At 43.9% G+C, this 17,273-nt stretch overlaps 1 protein-coding gene and 1 pseudogene across 1 annotated transcript; one reads left to right on the top strand and one right to left on the bottom strand.

Annotated features, from left to right (window-relative positions):
• The first annotated feature begins 10,188 nt into the window (after window positions 1-10,188).
• DUXA (double homeobox A) lies at window positions 10,189-17,022 on the top strand. Its single transcript, XM_032326147.1, has 4 exons — window positions 10,189-10,332; window positions 10,918-11,026; window positions 11,670-11,815; window positions 16,954-17,022. Exons 1-4 carry the CDS (start codon window positions 10,189-10,191, stop codon window positions 17,020-17,022), a joined length of 468 nt encoding a protein of 155 aa, XP_032182038.1.
• LOC116580020 lies at window positions 13,481-14,114 on the bottom strand (annotated as a pseudogene).
• Window positions 17,023-17,273: the final 251 nt, after the last annotated feature.

Genomic DNA, 17,273 nt, shown 5'->3' with positions numbered 1-17,273 from the left:
TGGTTCCCCTAAGATTAAAGTCATACTTTAAAGTCATACATAAAGTTTTACATATACTAAAAGCATAAGAGAAAGTCTGTAACTTTCTGGAATGCCTGTTCATGATTATTTGTAACTCTTTATGTAAAAACAAAAATATAAGAGTGCACCAAATGTTCCTTCCCAGAGCACTCTCTTCTTTGTGAAGATTGTGTATACGGGTTAGCTGTCCTAACCTGAGCTTAAATAAAACTCTCTTTCTCTTTAAGATTTTAAAAAAGCTTTGTTCCTTTTGTGTGGACACTACCCATACTTTTGGGAGTTACTAGCTTACACCGACATTCCAAATCATGATACTAGGTAAGACCATCAGAGTAATGAGTGTAGACTGGAGAAGAGAATGGACAGAGCATGAATCCTGGACCAGTCTGGCTTTGTTAACTTGTTGATGTCAAGAAACCAACAAACTCACATTACGGGTTCTAATGTCCACCCGGAGCTACATTAAGCAATCTTAGAAGTCACCATTGGTGATTTTTTCCCCCCCATAACTGTGAAGCTGGGAGAATCAAATGCATTTTTGATGATTTGAGGATGCATACAGATTGAGAACTGGAATCAGGGAGTATAGACATGCCCTTGAGATAATATTTCTAAGATGAGAGAGAATCATAGTGACAAGTTATTAATCAAGTCAAGGAATGAAGATCTATCAAGAGTTCTGCAGACAACTAGTAAGATATATGTTTTATAAATGTTTACATGTACACCTGTTATAACGATATGGTGTATATATGGGCATTACATATACATATATAGGTACAGTATGTATATGAGATTTATTTCAAGAAATTTGCTTATGTGATTGTGGGGCGTGGCAAGTTTTACTCTATCCATAGGTTAGAGGGTAGGCTGGTGGGCTGGAAAGTCTCCAGACAAAGCTAATGCTGCAGTTTTGACACTGAATTTCTTCCTCTGGGAACTCTTACTTAAACTCATAAGACCATTGCACTGATTGGATAAGACCCACCCACTACCAAATAAAATCCTTTGCTTAAAGCCAATCATTTGTAGATGTTGAGCATATCTATAAAATATTTCCACAGCAACACTACATCAGTGTTTGATCCAATAACTGGCCAAGTTTATACATAAAACTAGCCATCATATTCCACCTCTTGTCAACTTGGCACCCACATACATCTCCTTAAACCATACTTAATCTCCAAATAAAGACAGTAAAAAGTCATGCTTCTGCCTAACTAGATAAAATCTGGTATTGGCCCATTACTGGGATGGACCATATTACATACAATGGACTTTACATGATGAATGCAATGTGATCCGGGCGAAATGAATCTACTGACCTGATATTAAATTCTCTGACATTAGAAATTGTCCTCTGGTTGTGTAAGATAATACCCTTGTTCTCAGAAATACAAGCAAATATGAGACATGAAGTATCAAGCTCTTAAATGGTTCAGAAAAAGATAGATTGAGGGATAGCGGGAGGGAAAAAGGATGAGTGTTAGTGACAAATGTGACAAAGTGTGACAAAAATGTGGCTGGGAGCAAAGAAACATTGTTATCACCAGACATGAGAAGTCAAAACAAACAAACGAAAATCCATATAAACAGACCTTGTTAAGATAACTTTGGGGGCAATGGGTGGGTCAGTAGTTTAAGTCTTTGCCTTTGGCTTAGGTCATGATCTCAAGAGTACTGGGGTTGAGCCCCGAGTTGGGCTCCCCGCTCAGCTGAAGGCCTGCTTCTGACACTCTCCCTGTGTCACTCCCTCTGCTTGTACTCCCTCTCTCACTCAGATAAATACATAAAATCTTTCTTTAAAGATAACTTTTATCTTCCTTTAGTCTCCCCATTTATTTTAGCTACTTTTGAACAATTGCCTCTCTTTGTTCAACTTAACATATAAGCACTTAGGTTTCCTACTTCTTTGCATCTTCGTTTTCCTATGAAGTCTTGTGTATCAGGTGAAATTTACATTAAATAAATTTATAAGCTTCTCTCCTGTTAATCTGTCTTATGTCAATTTAATTCTCAGGCCCATCCAGAGATCCTAAGGAGTTAGAAGTAAAATTTAAACACACTCTCTCTCTCAAATAAATAAAATCTTAAAACATATGGAAAAGTTTCCCTTGTAAAATCAGGATGGAAATGGCTGCATCATGGGAGAGTCCAAAAATTTTCAGTTTTTAAAGATAATGCCAAGGTTTTTTTTAAATAGTCTTTTAAAAAGGATTTTATTTTTTTTATTTGACGGAGAGATAGAGAGCACAAGAAGGCAGAGCAGCAAGCAGAGGGATGAGGGAGAAGCAGGCTTCTCGCTGAGCAGGGAGCCCATTGCAGGGTTTAATACCAGAACCCTGGGATCATGATCTGAGCTGAAAGCAGACTGAGCCACCCTAGCACCCCAATAAATGCCAAGTTGTTGGAAGTTTCCAAGTTTTTGGAGAGACAAGAGATGTTATTCATTTAGATCTTATTCAACAACTTGGAATTGTCAAACTGCTTATATTTCGCCAATGAAATCAGTGTAAAATGGAATTTAATGATGGTTGTGATTTCCTTTCCCAGACACTGATGAGGTTGAGAATTTCCCCATCTTTCCTAAATTGTGTTTCCTCTCTTCTGAAATGTAATCTAATCTCCACAAGCTCAGAGATTTTCACTGACAAAAATTTGAGAACATCTTTTTCACAATGGCCAATGATTTTCACTTTTTTATTTTATTTTATTTTTTTAAAAAGATTTTAAAAATTTATTTGACAGGCAGAGAGAGAGAGAGAGAGAGAGGAAGGCAAGCAGGCTCCCTGCTGAGCAGAGAGCCTGATGCGGGGCTCCATCCCAGGACCCTGGGATCATGACCTGAGCTGAAGGCAGAGGCTTTAACCCACTGAGCCACCAGGGGCCCCGATTTTCACTTAAAAAAAAAAAAGATTTTATTTCTTTATTTGACACAGAGAGACACAGCGAGAGAGCGAACAGAAGCAGGGGGAGTGGGAGAGGGAGAAGGAGTCTTCCCGCCAAGCAGGGGAGAGATGCAGGGCCCCATCCTAGGACCCTGAGATCAGGACCTGGGCCAAAGGCAGATGCTTAACAACTGAGCCACCCAGGCGCCCCTGATTGGCTTTTTATTTATTTTTTTAAAGATTTCATTTATTTGACAGACAGAGATCACAAGTAGGCAGAGAGGCAGGCAGAGAGAGAGGGAAGCAGGCTCCCTGCCAAGCAGAGAGCCCGATTCGGGACTCGATCCCAGGACCCTGAGATCATGACCTGAGCCGAAGGCAGCGGCTTAATCCACTGAGCCACCCAGGCGCCCCTGACTGGCTTTTTAGATGCCACATATATGTTAAAATTTTTAGTATAAATTTAAAATATATATTTAAAAATAAATATAGTATTTAATTGGAATAAGTACAATAAAAATTTAATTTATAATCATTAACAAATCATATAAGTTATGATATTTAAATCCAAGTAGGTATACATTAAAATATATATCAAAAATAGACATATTAATAAATACAAATGGCAGAAAATTGTGCTCTAGGTGTCTAGACCAATTTGGTGGAAAATATAGTAAAAAAAGGTTTAATATGGGGGTGGGAGGTTGGGGTACCAGGTGGTGGGTATTATAGAGGGCACGGATTGCATGGAGCACGGGGTGTGGTGCAAAAATAATGAATACTGTTATGCTGGAAATAAAAAATAAATAAATAAATAAATAAAACAGAAGTATCCCAAGAGAAATAAAACAGTGAATCAAAAAAAAAAAAAGGTTTAATATGCAGAAGTGAATGACATACAACTTACCGCTGTTTTACATGACTATAGTATAAAAGTTTCCTGATAAGTATGTTATTGTCCTGATTAAAGAACTTTCAGGAAAGATTTAATATTTGATCACATTTTATTTGTTAGAAGTCAGATAGCTCATGTGGAGTGCCTGGGTGGCACAGTTAGCTAAGCGGCTGACTCTCAGCTTTAGTTCAGGTTGGGATTTCAGGGTTGTGGGTTTGAACGCTGAATCGGGCTCTGAGCTGAGTGTGAGGTCTGCTTAGGATTCTCTCTCCTTCTGCCCCTCCCCCTCTCTCAAATACATACATAAATAAATCTGTCTAAAAACCAAAAAGAAGTCAAATATCTCAATAAATAAAACTTGTATTACTTATCTAATTCCTCTTTAAAGTGTTTTAAAATAACACAAACATATATGTGTAATAAAATGAAACTTTCCTTCTTATCCTGTGGTACTGTGGATTGCAGCTACCAACAACTACAAGAATTTGTCACCTTCCACCAAAGCTGATCAGTGACCTCGAGAAGAGATTGCAAGGGAGAGACCTTTATGTTCGTTGCACAGGCAATCTCACCTGAAACCACTCTTGCCCCTGTGGGGTAGGATCTTGTTTTTATTTACATTTTTAATATCTTATATACATGGACTTTTTACAATTAATTTTTGGTTTTTTAAGTATTGCATTCAAATATGATTTATATTGAAGAAAGAATTTTTTGCACCCTCTTAAATTGCTCCTGAGGTGAGAACTTCACTTTCCATCCCTAATCCTGGCACTAATTAAAAGAACTCTTTTAATTTTCATTTGCTTTCTATTTGTTTGTTGTTTTCCTTAAATAAGCTGTATGCCCAACACCCAACATGGGTCTTGAATTCATGACCCCAAGGTCAAGAGTCACATGCTCTACAGACTGAGCAAGTCAGGCTCACTAAGAACTCTTTTAATCTTTTTAAAAAATTTTTTTTGTTTATTTATATGACAGAAAGAGAGAGAGCACAAGCAAGCAGAGCAGCAGGCAGAAGGAGAGGGAGAGGCAGACTCCCCGCTGAGCAGGGAGCCCAATGTGGGGCTCCATCCCAGGACCCTGGGATCACGAGCTGAGCTGAAAGCTTAACCAATGGAGCCACCCAGGCGCCCCAAGAACTCTTTTAATTTAATAAGAAAAGGTCACCACTTCAAAAGATAAGTGAAGAACATTTTAAAAAAGCAACTTAAAAAAATGTATATAGGGCACCTGGGTGGCTCCTCTGCCTTCGGCTTAGGTCATGATCTCAGAGTCCTGGGATCAAGTCCCGCATCGGGCTCTCTGCTCGGCAGGGAGCCTGCTTCCTTCTCTCTCTCTCTGCCTGCCTCTTTGCCTACTTGTGATCTCTGTCTGTCAAATAAATAAATAAAATCTTTTTAAAAATGTATATAATTAACGTTGAAAAAATGTGAAAACAGTAGGCCTTCGAGATTGTCCTGTAATGGGTTAGGGTTAGTATAAATGATTAAATCTCCGTTAATGGAAGAATAGGAGGCTTATCTAGCCCTTCCTAGATTAAGAGGGTCTATGGTTCTAAGAAGTAAAAGATAAAACTTCAGAATCACTAAAGATTAAATAGACAGGAGGGGCAGAGCCGGCTGATGATATAAGCCCATCCTCGAAGCTGCCTCCCAGTCTGATCCTCAGACTTCAGAGCGCCGTTCCAACACGGCCCCAGAGAACTCTCCGAACGGTAAGCGCCCCTCACACCTGACTAAGTTTCCATTTTGTCGGTTTGGAGAGCGAAGTGGACTAAAAATTGGGTTTAAAAACCTTCTGGGCTACTGGGCTTGCCAGAAGTTGTGGGAATTCCATTTTTAAACTTTGAAAAAGCTGTACTAGGGTTAGGGAAAACCAGATTCTGTCATGTGAGATGAAAATGTGCGTTTTCTGAACATTGAGCATTGGGGGTTTCAGAAAGGTACAGGCATTTAAGAACTAACAAGATAAATTTTTGCTTCAGGAAAGGGAGGGAGAGAGACACATTTAAGAAACTATGGGAGCCATAAGAAAGTTCAGAAACCAGAATATTTTTGGAATCAAAGAAGCTTCCAGATTTCTCTCTCCAGGCTCAACTTTTCTCCTCAACCTTGGGTTTGTCTGTCTATGTTGACTTGTCTCTAACAAGCGTCCCAAACTCAACCAAACCGGACTCTCCATGTTTCCACCCGAACTCTTCCTGCCCGAGTTTATCCTCACATGGGACATGCCAGCCAAAAAAAAAAAAATCTAGGGAACATCCTTGAGCCATTTTTCTTTTATGACCCACATCTAATCAGGCTGGAAATTCTGTTGGCTTTAACTTTCAAGTATTTTAGGAGTCTGACTGTTTCTTGGTCCATCCCCAGATGGCCCTGTAAGGCCCTATATAATTGGCTTCCCACCCCCACCTAAGGACTAGGACCTGACCTGCTCATGCTCTATATCCTCCTCTCCAGACTGTCTAACCTTGCTCTCTCTTAAATAGCGCTGGCAGGCACCCGCTGCTATCCCCAGTTCCCACAACGTACCTGTCTCAATGTCAACATGGCTTCTTCCTCTCTCATTTGCTTCAAGTCTTTGCTCAAGTCATTTTCTCAGTGAGGTCTTTGCTAATCACTTCACTTAAAATTGTGACCATACCCTATGCATCCTCTCCTTTCCCTCCTTCCTTTTTTGCCCTAGAAATATTCACCCTCTGACAACAACATTTCACTTGTTTGCTATCTCCTGACTCTCCATGAGGCCATGGCTATCTTGTCTGCTTTGCTCACAGTGCCTAGGGGAGGGCGGAGGGTCTGGCGGAGGGACTCTAGAAATACGTTTTTGAACAGTTAAAACCCCCATCATTACAAGCGTATGGCTTTATCTGATTTTTTAACTTTTCAACTGCAGTTTTCAATTCCAGCAATTTTTCCCATCTGTGTTTGGCGTTTTATTTAAGTAACTCTTTTCTATCTCAGTGTAACATAGGTTTTCTTGTACATCATCTTCCATTTACTATAACCTTTTACATGTCTTTAATTTGGCATTTTAAAATATGCTGTCTATTGTATGGCTCAACTTCGTTTTTCTTCATACAGTCAGCCGTTTTCCTTACCCCACACTATCCTTTCCCGGCACGGATTCTGGAGGCTGTAGCCATCCCAAGTTCTCACATGTAACAGGCTTTCTATTTGATTCCATTTGTCTACTTGTCTGTTTCTGCATGCATACCATAGGGAAAAAAATTGTATTAATCTATTTTACCTGGGTAATTAACTCTATCATCTGTTTCTTTTTAAACAAAATATATAATCTATTTTGTGGGCTTTTATTCTCCCTGTACATTTTAGATTGCTCTCAAAATCCCATTTGGTTCTTCCTCAGAAAACATAGCCCTAGTCTAATCATAGAAAAATATCAGATAAACTCCAACGAGGTTCTACCAAAAAAATCTGCTCAGGACTCCTCAGAACTGTCCATTTCATGGAAAACTGGGAAAGTCTGAGACACTGTGAAGAGTCAAAGGGACCCTAAAGAGACAGGATGACCCAATGTAGCACGACGGTACCTTGAATACCCCCTAACAGGAAAGGATATTAGGTAAAAAAAAAAAATTATTTTATTTTATTTATTTTTTCAAAAGATTTTATATATTTATTTGATCGAGAGAGATCACAAGTAGGCAGAGAGGCAGGCAGAGAGAGAGTGAAGCAGGCTCCCTGCTAAGCAGGGAGCCCGATGTGGGGCTCCATCTCAGGACCCTGGGATCATGACTGAGCGGAAGGCAGAGGCTTAACCCACTGAGCCACCCAGGCGCCCCAAAGTAAAAACTTTTAAATAAAAACTTTAAAAATGTGAATAAAGTATGGACTTTAGTAACTAATAATGAATCAGTATCGATTCATTAGTTGTGACAAATATACTGTACTAATGTGTTAATAATAGGGGAGGGGCACCCAGCTGTCATTTGGTAGAGCGAGTCACTCTTGATCTTGGGGTCATGAGTTTGAGCTCCACATTGGGTGCAGAGATGACTTTAAAAAGCACAATGAATGATAGGGGAAACTGGATGTAGGCCATATGGGAACTCCTCATACTACCTTTGCAACTTCTGTAAATCCAAACGTCCTAAAATAAAGTTTACTTCAGATATCTTGCTGGCATTTTTGTCTGGAAATGCAGTTCCCTTTTGGTGGACAGTTAAGATGTTCACTACTACCGGCACTACGGCAGTGACTTTCCACTTGCATTACGCACATGCACGTGGGTCACTGGTTCCTCTAGGGCACAGACTCTCCTGGCAATGACTGAGCTGTAACTCTGTCCAGAACCTGGTGCTCCTCTCACCTGCTCCCCCCACTCCCCAGTCAGAAATGAACTGGATCTTGATGCTGCTTTCCAGGAGCCTTTAGCTTTTTGGACTAAAGCATGTGCCTGGGCTGATGAAAGAGATCTTGCTGGGGCACCTGGGTGGCTTCAGCGGGTTAATCGTCTGCCTTTGGCTCAGGTCATGGTCCTGAGATCAAGTCCCACGTCGGGCTCCCTGCTCGGCTCAGCCTGCTTCTCCCTCTGCTTGTTCTCTCTCTCTAACAAATAAATAACATCTTAAAAAAAACGGAAAGAAAGCAATCTTACTCAGCTTTGATCTCTTCGCTTCGCTCCTTCCTCAACTTGCATCTTCCTTCTGCCCTTCCTCATCTCTTCCTCCCAGCCCAGCCTCTACGCCTCAGTGTCTCAGGAAGCCCTAATCTGCTTATCCCTCCCCCTGCTCCCTAGAGGCTTGGTCTGGGTTAGTCAGAAGTTCTACAGCTACTTAAGGGCCTTCCTTTAAGCTTTTTATTGTAAAGGAATTTTTGTTTTCTTAGAATGGATAGTCGAGGGCCTGTGCACAGAGAATAATGTAAGTGACGGTGTAATACGGGTGGTATCCTAAGAAGAGTTTTTTCACCTAAGGCCAACTTCAGAGCCAATCACTTGCCAACAGGAAAATTAATCACAGGTGCACCTGGGTGGCTCAGTAGGTTAAATGTCTGCCTTCTCCTCAGGTCATGGTCCCAGGTCCTGGGACTGAGCCCCACATCGGGCTCCTCGTTCAGTGGGGAGCCTGCTTTTCCCTCTGCCTCTCCCCCTCCCCTTTCCCATTCTCACTCTCTTGCAAGCTATCAAATAAATAAAAACTTAAAAAAAAAATCCTGTCACAGACTGTTTGGTGCATGGAGCATGGGCCTTAGAATGGAGAGTCAGGAAGGACCCTGAGAAGACAGCACTCAAGCTGGAGCCTGTCGTAAAGGAGCAGGTTATTTGGTCGCCGTGGGAAGAGCATCACAGTGAGAGAGGAACAAGCACCATGCTCTGGGGTAGGAGGAAGTTGGCCTGGTTGGACAGAGAAGTTAGGTGTGGCGGCTGGAGGACATACTTATTCCAGGGTATAAGGTCAAAGTAGGTCAAAGATATAGGTAAGGGACTGATCAGCATGATTTTAGAAGACTTGTGGGTAATAATAAAGTTAGCTTTCCCCTTTCAGGACCACTGGCTGGCCCAGTGGGGCAGAGCAGACGACTTAGGACTTACCAGCATTGGTGGCAGAGCAGATGACTCACGACTCACCAGCATTGTGAGTTCAACCCCCAGGCTGGGGGTAGACATTCCTTTCAAAAAAGTTCAAATCAAAAAATAAGCAGAGGGAGAAGCAGGCTCCCCGTTGAGCAAGGAGCCTGATGTAGGACCCAACCCCAGGACCCTGAGCTGAAGGCAGATACAACCGATTGAGCCACCCAGGCATCCCTAAGTATCAGACTTTTAACCAGAAAAACTGAGAGGGGCTTAATGATACTTTCTTTGTCCTTCATTTCTATGGGTTCAAGTATTCATGATTATAATGTAATTGTGATCTTCTTGACTCATTGTTCTTAATTTATATGAAGAGAACACATCCATTTTCCGTGGGTTTTGAAAATAGAAGACTTTAACTTCCCAGTCATGGTATTCAGATCAACTAGCAAAGCTCAGAATCATCCTTGTGGTTTCACCTGGGGGGCTCAGTTCGTTGAGCATCTGGTTTCAGCTCAGGTCATGATCCCAGGGTTGTGGGATTGAGTCCCACATCAGGCTCCTTGCTCAGTGGGGATCCTCCTTTTCCCTCTGCCTGCTGCTCCCCCTGCTTGTGCTCTCGGTCTCTCTCAAATAAATACATAAAATCTACAAAAAAAAAAAAAAAAAGAATCACCCTTGTGTTTAAAGGCTTCATAATTGTGGCAGAGTTCTTTCCTACTGGGTTCTGGTGGATTCCAAATGAAAAGGGTAAACCAGAGTCTAGGTAGAGCCTGAAATTTGAAATGTATAAGCCGGCCTATGAAATGCTTCCTCTCTCCTGACCTTTCCACAGAGACCGTAGCAATGAATCAGAGACGCAACCGCACTAGGTTCACAGAAGATCAACTGAAAATCCTCATTAAGGCATTTGACCAAAATCCTTACCCAGGTTATGCTACCAAACAAAGACTGGCTTTGGAAGTCAACACTGATGAGTCTAGAGTCCAGGTAAATCACAAATTCTATATCTTCAAGACTAAAAGTGGAAAGGGAGGAGAAGGAATCTGCTGATCGAGCAGAGCTACATAGGAGTCTGAGAAGAGCTTTGTATGGAGTATCTTTGTGGGGGGCAACAAAGCAAAGCTTATTGAGTGACAGTACAGAGCTAAAGAGGGAGGAGACCTAAGAGGGTTGCCCTGAGGCGTCCTGACTGACACCCAGAACTGACAAGGATGTTGCTCTTTGTCTGACTTCACAAATGTGGGTACTGAGGACGAAAGAGCTTACAGGAGTGGGAAGGAGGCGGGCAGGTACTCCTTCAGGCAAGAGGAAATGTTTGGACTACCTGTAAAATACATAACTGCAGCATCTACTTATTAACTTAAAAGATTATTACAGTCCTGTTGGGACCAGACTGTGGAGATGCTAAATGCCAAACCTTGACCTAAGACTTCGGCAGATGTGACAGGTATCAGTAACAATCCCGAGCTTTGATCTAGTAAGAATCACATATATGCCCTTGAAGAAAGGCAGTGATGGGGTTGAGATGACATAAACATACTTAATTCTCTCATTTTGTTTTCCTCACTTAAGATTTGGTTTCAGAATCGAAGAGCTAGGCACCAGTCCCAGAAAAAGTCAGAACCCGATGAGGATTTAGAATCAAGCCAAGACCAAGATCATGCTGAAGAGGAGATTCAGAGTAAATAGTCTGCGCCAGTCCTGGTCCCTGGCAGGGCCTCTCGGGTGCCCAAGTGCCTGTCTACGCTGGAGCTAACCCTTGCTCCTAGCAGGAAAGAATGTTCTCTTTCTGGACCTCCTTCCTGCTTGGGTCTTCAGGTTCAGGGTTCAACATGGCCCCTGGAAATTCTTCCTTTCATGGATCACGAACCTTCTTCTTTTTTTTCCTTTCACACTTTATTTATTTATAGGAGAGAGAGAGGGAGGAAGAGAGAGAGCATGAGAGTGGGGTGAGGCCCAGAGGGAGCAGACTCCCTGCTGAGTAGGGAGCCTAATGGCGGGGCTTGAGCCCAGGACTACAGGATCATGACCTGAGCCAAAGTCCAAAACTTAAACTGACTGAAACATCTGGGTGTCCTGGTTCATGGACCTGAGACTCTCCTCTGTTTACATTCTTTCCACTGGAAAGAACCAGCAACCTAGCCATATACTGCATCTCTTCTAGAACTTTCTCCCTGTAATAAGCTGGGGCAAAGCCCTCTTAAGGAGAAGCAACAGGCTTCAAATTAGATGGGAGACAGAGTGGGGCATGTTTGGGCTCCTTGTCTGAATATGTAAACTGACCTCTGAAATGTTCTTTGACCCTTGATCTACATTCGTCCCAGGCAGAGAAGACAGACGGCACCGTTCCAGCTATACTCCCTCACAACTACACACCCTCATCCAAGCATTTACGAACAACCCTTATCCTGGGATCAATACCAGAGAGCAACTTGCTAAAGAAATTGGCGTTCCAGAGTCGAGAGTCCAGGTAAGTGATGAAGAATTCAACTGCTCCATGTCCTAGAGACAGAGACGTATGGGAAGGGGAGCTACGTGGACATGACAGGCACATTCCCTCTCCAGGGCCTTTCCACAAGCTGTTCCCTCCATCTGGTAGGTTCTAGCCCAGGATCACTCACAGCCAGCTTTCACCCCCTTCAGTTGGTTTTTTGTTGTAATCAATATTCTTTTTTTCATCTTTTCACTGCATTTATTACTAATAAAAAATTTAAAAAATTCATTCTCCATTCTCCAGTGGCTCTTATCCCTCTTGCCCACATACCTGACCCATTTCCTCAGGACCAGTTCAAAACTGAGCCTGTCCATTGCCATTTTCAGAGGAAGCAACCAGTGCAAGGGATGTAGCAGAAGGTTGGAGGAAGGCAACAGTGTTGTCCAGGTTCCACCCAAAAGCCAGCTGGGTGGAGAGTCACAGAATTCAGACAAAAGGACTAGTGACCTGTTAGTGACATAGTCTAACTAAAGTGGGCTGGAGAGGAGATAGGGTAGTCCGCCAGAGCCTTTAGTGAATGCCTCAAACCTAGAAGAAACTATACTAGTAGAAGAATGGGGAGGACCAGGGAGGCAGTCTTCTGGAAATTTCCATAACTCTCCCACATTGAGAGGTGTGGAAAATCGAGAGAACACCAAAGAGCCTGACTCGTTTTGGCAGAAAAACTTAACTGTAGCATGAGGAAGTCACAAAGATGCCGCCCACATTGCGAAAGGCTACACAACGATGCCCAATTTCACCAGCACCGGGATCACAGACTAGAGTGGTGGGGATCACACTCCTGACATGGAAACTATGAGATGCAAAAGCAAGGAGAGTGGCCTTTCAGGGGAAACTCCCGCATCCATGCAGACTTGAGTCCAGGTCAAATAACCTGGTGGGTACCACAGAGCAGCTGGCCACGCTGGCGTGTCACATAGAAAGGACTTGAAACAAGCAGGTAGAAGAAGAGAATGGCGGGAAACTTCTCCAGGGTTCTCAGGAATTGATGGCAGTACCGGGGACAGCTGCAGAAGCAACGGCACTGAAGAGGTTTCCTGTTCAGTGGCCAGTTGGACAGGGGGATGAGGACCCAGGAGGCAGATGAAGGTAACAAAGATGGGGTCCTGAAAGGGAGTCTGGAGGCTAGTCAGAAGTAGTGCACACTGCACACCACCGAAGATGCCACTCTGGGCCCAGGGGGAGGAGTCCAGATGACAAAGGAGTAGGGGGACCCTAAGTTTGTCTCACTGCTCAAATACAACTAGATAGTTACCAAATCATTCTTAGCACCTGAGAAATCAGTCAGAGGTCTGAGGAAACAAATACTCCAATTCTTTTGTTTGTATAAAAACAACCACCTTTTGGAAAGTAGGAGTTGTTTTTGCTTCTTCTGTTTCTTCTTTTCTGGATAAAGCGATGAGGAGAAATTCATCCCATAAGAAAGAAGAGGAGGTAGTACTCGAAGCCAGGGATTTAATCAGCATGGATAGAAGTAAGATGTCTGAACAGGAATTTAACACAATGATTATAAAGATACTAGCTGGGCTGGAAAAAAGCAGCCAGAGTCCCTCACCTGTAGAGACAGCTCTGGACCCCAAATCGGGGAGGTGGCAGATGCAGGTGGGGTTTCCTGACAGAGGGTGGTGGGGGGGAACAGCCTCATGGTAGCCATCCCAGGGGCACAGGGAAATATATGGCCTTCAGGCCACCGCAGGCTCTTCCCAGCCGGGATGGAAAGGCGGTCTCCCAGAGGAGGACGCCGATGCCTGAGTGGTAGAAGGCACAGAGGTCCTCGACAGTGGCCCTTTTTGGCTAAGTGTCAGCAATACAGGGAAGTTGGATTTGTCTCCCGTGACCTGGGGTCCATCTTTGGTCAGGCAGATCTTCTTGATAAGAGACCAGCTTTTGAACCTTCGAGAGTTTCTCTGCCCTTTGTGAAAGCCTCCCCAGAAGGGACCCCGGTGACCCCGTCTGGGAAAAGGAGATTCAGCATCAGTCTCCCCTCTACAGACCACAACTGTTTGGACCACACCTGGGGCCTTGGCCTCCCTGAATTGGGCCTTTGCCCAGGGAGGAGGTGGGGGACTCAGCAGTGGTAGAATCATTAGACCTTGATTCTGGAGGACCTCTGTGAAGAGCTGACTTAGGGTCATCAGGCTTTCCATTGGCCAGGAGGTCACGTGGGCCAGTGGGACTCCTGTCCTTCTCATCTCCAGTCTCTTCCCTCCTGCTCTGGCATCGAGGGATGCTGCTGCTGTTGTTGCTGATTCTGCTTCTTCGGCTTCAGCGTCATGGTTGCGGCACTGGCCAAAGTGGGATTTGGAGGGCGGTGAGGAAGGGGCACGTTGGATGGTTTCCTATTTGTTTTCTGAACAGTGCCTGGCACATGATGATAAGAATTCATTGAATGAATGAAGGAAGGAAGGAATGTTACTTTACCTTGAATTCAAGCCAGACATTTGGCTAAACTCTTTAGATCTGCCATATTTCTCAACCTTTCTAATTATCCCATGAGGTTGGAAGTATTTTGTCTACTTTAGAGATTTAACATTTAGCTCAAAAATGTAGGATCCTTTTACTAAAAAAGAAGATTTTATTTATTTGTTAGAGAGAAGGAGCACAAGCAAGGGCATCAGCAGGTAGAGGAAGAGGTAGGCTCCCCATTGACAGAGGAGCCTGACGCGGGGCTTGATCCCAGGACCCCGGGATCATGATCTGAGCTGAGGACAGACGCTTTACCAGCTGAGCCACCTGGGGGTCCCAGCAATGCAGGGTTCCGACGGAGTGTGATTCTTCCAGAGTAGTGTACTGCGTGTGTATTTCCACACCAGTGCTCCTTGCAGTAACCAGGAACCAAATGACAGGAGGAGGACCGATGTGCCATCCTCTCTGCTCTCTTCCTCCCCCCTTCTGTGTCTTTCATGCTGCACTCATACAAGCATCTGCGGTGTGCAAGGAGCAGGCCTACCTGGTGAGGCATTCATGAAAACAGAAGCTTGGAAAATAGTAAGGGAGATGGGCAAATGAACCGCAGTTTCGATGGTGCGATAAAGTCACACAAATTCACCTTCTAGATAAACACGAGTGAACAAATGAGTTTGGTACCAATAGGGAATCAGATGCGTCTGGCAGAGATCGTTTCACAGAGGAAAACTTGATCTGAGGCTTGACAGTCGGGAAACTCCCCAGGGGAAGACCCAGATAGAGGGGGTTAGGAAGGACAGCACTGGCGGGAGACCGGATTCCAAAGAGCAGTCCTGCGGCTTCCAGAGAATCGCAGATCTGTCTACGGGCTGGTGAACTAGCATGTCAAAGATACTTGTGGGAGCTCCAAGTGTGGACCAGCTACTTGTAGCCAGTTAAGACGGTGGACACAAAACCCAAATGTGACATCATTTGTTAGCCTGTGAGCTGGGAGATGGGGCCCATCTCTGATTAATCCCTGTATGCTCAGGCATGCTCAGAGGTCTTGAAGTGGATTACACACTTGGAAAGTGTTCACTGGAAGGGTTTATATTTCATCCTTTGGGTGGGAGGGACGTGCTTGAGGAATTAAGGCAGAGGAGGAGAAAGCATGCTACAGTTAAACCTTGAAATAGCTTCTCTTCCTCCAGAGTGAAGAATGGACTCTGCTATGGAGACTGGAAATAGGTTGGACAATCAGGGAAAAGTCAAGGAGGCTGAGGCATGGAAAGGGGTTAAGGGACGGCATGGACACAGACTAACACAGGGCACGGACAGGGTGTGGGGGACAGGGATGGCACGGAGAGGGAAAGAGATGAACCAACCTGGAAGATACGGTGTGTTTGGCTTGGATGGCTGATATGGGTGTTATCCAGCAGGAGGACGGGGTTCTAGAAGAATATAAGGAGTCCCACAAGGTGGGAGGTGTCCGCCTGGGTTACCCAGAACGGATAGTTAGGAGGCAGCTTCCACAAGGCTCCCAAGCTCTGGGGAGGAGAGGATGCGTCCCAGTGAAGGCTGGAGATTTTACAGAGAAGCCCGATGGAAATGGCAGACTGACTTTTGAGTAATTGGTTCGGCAGGATTCTGAAAGAGCATGAGCGGAGAGAGAAGAAAACAGAAGTCAGCGGTAGAAGATGAAGTGAATCATGTCCTAATAAGGTCATTCCAATATTCTTTGGGCTAGTTTTCTCCTCAGAATTCAAAGCTGAATACATTTTTCCTTAAGATCAAGATATGGGTAGGTGCAGAAAAAATGAGAACTTATCTGAATGGCTTCGTCAACAGGGGACTAATTCTTGTGGCCATCACAAGCATGGCAGACGGAGAAAGGGGGTTAGGATTTGGGTGTAGACACCACGTACAGGGCTATGCATGTGTGGGCTTCTGAGACCAGCATTCATCTGCAGGGTGGCCTAGACCGTCAGGAAGGACGTGAAAGTTTCCAGGATATTATGTGACTTTTCCAAAGCCTGGTTTTTGGACTCCAGATCTGTGCTTTATTCTGCTTGCAACCTCTGTGAAAACCAAAAGTAGCAGCTGTGGGACAGGCGTGTGTGTGTGTGTAATATATAAAAGCACGTGTTTTTCTAAAGTTATGTTATTATAAAATGTATACATATATTTAACATCTGTGTCTAATGTGTCTAAATTACCTGTAGTGTAATTTATGGGCAGAGGCTGGGAGTAGCAATCCATTATGTATTACTGTGGAATAGAAAATATTTTCCGAGGGGCACCTGGGTGGCTCAGTGGGTTAAGCCTCTGCCTTCGGCTCAGGTCATGGTCTCAGGGTCCTGGGATCGAGCCCCACATCAGGCTCTCTGCTCAACAGGGAGCCTGCTTCCCACCACCCCCGCCTGCCTCTCTGCCTACTTGTGATCTCTCTCTCTCAAATAAATAAATAAAATCTTAAAAAAAAAAAAGAAAATATCCTGGGTCATGGAAGAGGGTATAAAACCCATCATGCAAGTACTATGTGTGAGGTTCAGAATTTTGGGCTTTATCTCCAGACCCAATAGACTTTCCTAGATATCATGTGGAATGACAGTGATTTTGAAATTAAGCCTAAAACAAACCCACTCTTCCTTCTGTCTTATGACAAAAACAATGGCAAAACTCCCAGACGTCACTTGCTTTAATTAATTCTCAGTGTTTTACCCATTTAGATTTGGTTTCAAAATCGGAGATCCAGATTCCATGTCCAGAGAAAAAGAGAACCTCATGATCAAGACTGAGAACAGAGACAAGACCAGCAACAGGATCTCTGGGATGAGAGCATTCAAGGTAATCCCGCTGTCGCTCACAAGCCGAGCCTCCTGACTGTCCAGTCGTCCCACATAGTGGAGGCAACCCCAACTATCTCTTGGGAACTAGAAGATATTCTTACTCAAAAGAAGGATAAACCTGGAAGAAGGATAGGTTAGAAGGATAAAGCTAGAAGACAAACCTACTCAAATGCCTTATCAGGTTCCATGCAGTAAGGGGA

Source organism: Mustela erminea, chromosome 19 (assembly GCF_009829155.1).
Source record: "Mustela erminea isolate mMusErm1 chromosome 19, mMusErm1.Pri, whole genome shotgun sequence".
Taxonomy (NCBI): Eukaryota; Metazoa; Chordata; class Mammalia; order Carnivora; family Mustelidae; genus Mustela; species Mustela erminea.
The sequence above is the reverse complement of the archived record's forward strand: the minus strand, read 5'-3'. Positions and strand labels throughout refer to the sequence as shown.